The sequence below is a fragment of the Notamacropus eugenii genome, chromosome 5, assembly GCF_028372415.1.
Source record: "Notamacropus eugenii isolate mMacEug1 chromosome 5, mMacEug1.pri_v2, whole genome shotgun sequence".
In the NCBI taxonomy this organism is placed as follows: Eukaryota; Metazoa; Chordata; class Mammalia; order Diprotodontia; family Macropodidae; genus Notamacropus; species Notamacropus eugenii.
In genome coordinates, this window is record NC_092876.1 from 171096064 (window position 1) to 171099026 (window position 2963).

General features: G+C 39.3%; 1 protein-coding gene across 1 annotated transcript; it reads right to left on the reverse strand.

The window, feature by feature from the left end:
- Nucleotides 1-931: 931 nt before the first annotated feature.
- Nucleotides 932-1888, reverse strand: LOC140509034 (olfactory receptor 8B3-like). Its single transcript, XM_072616944.1, has one exon. The coding sequence runs from the start codon at nucleotides 1883-1885 to the stop codon at nucleotides 932-934; it is 954 nt and encodes a 317-aa protein (XP_072473045.1). The 5' UTR covers nucleotides 1886-1888.
- Nucleotides 1889-2963: the final 1075 nt, after the last annotated feature.

Below are 2963 nucleotides of genomic sequence, written 5' to 3' on the forward strand. Positions count from 1 at the left end.
TTGTCCTGGTGACATAAATACAAGATTCATCACTGATCCTCTGACTCTAAATTCAGCACACTTTCTTTTGTACCACTGATCTGTGAGTAGCTGAGAAAACTAAAGCAGCTGTATTTTGTCTGCAGCTCCTCTCCCTTGCCCCTCACCCTTTTGGTATTACAGCCTCTGCCCTGTTTTCAGCCTTCCTTTCTGCTAAAAGAGCAAGTATCCAAACTAGCTCTATTTATTAGGGTGGGGTTACAAGATGACCTAAAGAAAGGACTTTCCTGGTCATAGCCACAGCAACAAGCTCCATCAATCCAGAGGTGGTTATTGTGGTTCAGTCATTTTCAGTCTTGACCAACTCTTTTCAACCCCCTATGGAGATTTCTTGGCAAAGATACTTAAGTGATTAGGCATTTTCTCCTCCAAATTCAGGGGTACCCTATGTCCAATTCACCACTTGCCTAACTTAAACCTATAAAATATGTATCCTTTTATTCCTTCAGGGAGTCTCTCCCTATGTGGGTGGAATTTCCTTGTTGGTAAACTCAATAAACCCTAATTGAATCCTAAATTTTGGGTTTTGGTTTTGAAGAGGGAGAAAAGAATTTGGGTAAAGATCACTTCCTGAGAAAACTTCAATTAATGACAATTAAAGGAAGGAAGGAAGGAAGGAAGGAAGGAAGGAAGGAAGGAAGGAAGGAAGGAAGGAAGGAAGGAAGGAAGGAAGGAAGGAAAGAAGGAAGGAAGGAAAGAAGGAAGGAAGGAAGGAAGGAAGGAAGGAAGGAAGGAAGGAAGGAAGGAAGGAAGGAAGGAAAGAAGGAAGGAAGGAAAGAAGGAAGGAAGGAAGGAAGGAAGGAAGGAAGGAAGGAAGGAAGGAAGGAAGGAAGGAAGGAAGGAAGGAAGGAAAGTAACAAAGAAGACTTTGGGCCCTTGAATTCAAAATTCATCATGAAAACCCTGCTCCTATTCTAGAAAACATTCTTCTTAAGGTTTTCCTCAAGGTAGCTTGAACATCTTTATTCCTCAAACTATAAATGATGGGGTTTAGCATAGGTCCCACATTTGTGTAAAACACTGAAGATACTTTGCCCTGGTCCATAGACCCTGATGAAGATGGCTTGAGATACATGAATGAACCTGACCCAAAGAAAAGAGCAACAACAATTATATGGGAACTGCAGGTGCTGAAGGCTTTGGACCTGCTTTCACTGGACCTGATGCTGAGGATACTGGACAGGATGAGAGCATAAGAGGTGAAGATGGTGACACTAGGCACTATGATGTTAATGCCCCCAACAATGAAAACCACCAACTCATTGACATGGGTGCTGGTGCAGGAGAGCTGGAGGAGGGGGAATATGTCACACATGTAATGGTTTATGATGTTGGCATCGCAGAAGGACAGTCTCAACATGCATCCAGTGTGGGCCATGGTACCAGCAAACCCCATTACATATGCCCCACCCAATAGCCATGAACAGACCTTATTGGACATAATGATATTATACAGCAATGGATTACAGATGGCAACATAACGATCATAAGCCATTATTGTCAACACAAAACATTCAGAAATAATAAAAAAACAGAAGAAATAGAGCTGAACCATACATCCTGAATAAGAGATGATGTTTGTCTTTGAGATAAAATTCATCAACATTTTTGGGGTAAAGACAGAAGAGTAGCAGAGATCAATTGAAGACAAGTTAAAAAGGAAATAGTACATAGGAGTGTGAAGCTGAGAATTAATGGCAATTAAAATGATCAGTCCCAGGTTCCCCACTATAGTAACCACATAGATCCCTAGAAACAGAAAGAATAGGGGCAATTGAAGCTCTGGTTGATCTGTTAAGCCTGCAAGGATGAACTCAGTCACTGAAGAGTCATTTTCCAAATCCATTCCCTTGAGGGATCTATGAGGAAAGGAGAGATGTCATATTGGAAGCAAACCAGCCTCAACACACCCTCTTCCTCAATTATGAAAAAGAAACTGTGGATGACATGGATCAATCTACATACTATAAGTTTTGGGAAAACATCTGCTCCTCAAATAAAGTAACTTCTGAGACCAAGAAAGCAGAACTGTGTGGTGTTTGTACTTTACTTCCTTTCCTACTGACAACAAGTGGATGAACAAGAATAATTCTATTTTAAAAGGGGCTTCCACCTCTTAGAGATTTACTGCCAATGTAGGGAATTCTGATAAGTCTAACCATAAAGAAAAACAAACTGAAACCAAGGTTGACTCTTGTTGGTAAATGACTCAATCTCCTTCTATCTCTTTTGAAAAGACATCAGGAAACTCTTCATCTTATAAATCATTACCTAAGGCTAAGTCTAGCTACCTGGCAATTGTACCTGCTTCCTGAATCGTTACTCAGGGATAGTAGAAAACAAGGCTTATGTGAGTAAACTTCAGGTGTCAAAGGTAAAGATGTCTTTGTCTCCTCTGACTGCTGTCCAGATTGTAACTAAGTAAGGCTTTCCCTCATGTTCTATAACATTTCTTTTTCCCTCCAAAGAACAAAAGCAGTATCTAACCCTTCATAACTTAATTGTCTGAATGTATTGATGTGAATGCATGTTCCATAAGTGATGATTAAAAAGTTGCAAGATTAGACCAGAAGACTACTTCACCTTTTGTTTCTTTTCTCAGTCTTAAAGGAAACTTTGTGGAAAGACATTCCTGTGGTTGAAATTTGTCCTTAAGACTGTAGTGTGATCACTGGAGATACAGATTTCAATTCACCCTGGGGATAGACTGAATCATTAGAATAAGTAAATTTCCCAAGACTTCATTGGAAGCTTTTTAAATTATAATAATTTTAAGCTGACCACAAACATCCCCTGAAAGATTTTCCTTTAAAGCACTTAATTTTTTTATTTGAAAATCTGTAAGTTGAAGCAATTTTATTTTTTCCTTGCTGTCTAAATATTTGCAGTGCTCCATGAAAAGAGAATATAGAACTTTAGTAAAA

Excerpts from the sequence above, each read along its gene's own strand:
- LOC140509034 (XM_072616944.1), bottom strand. The coding sequence starts at position 1,885 with ATGGATTTGGAAAATGACTCTTCAGTGACTGAGTTCATCCTTGCAGGC.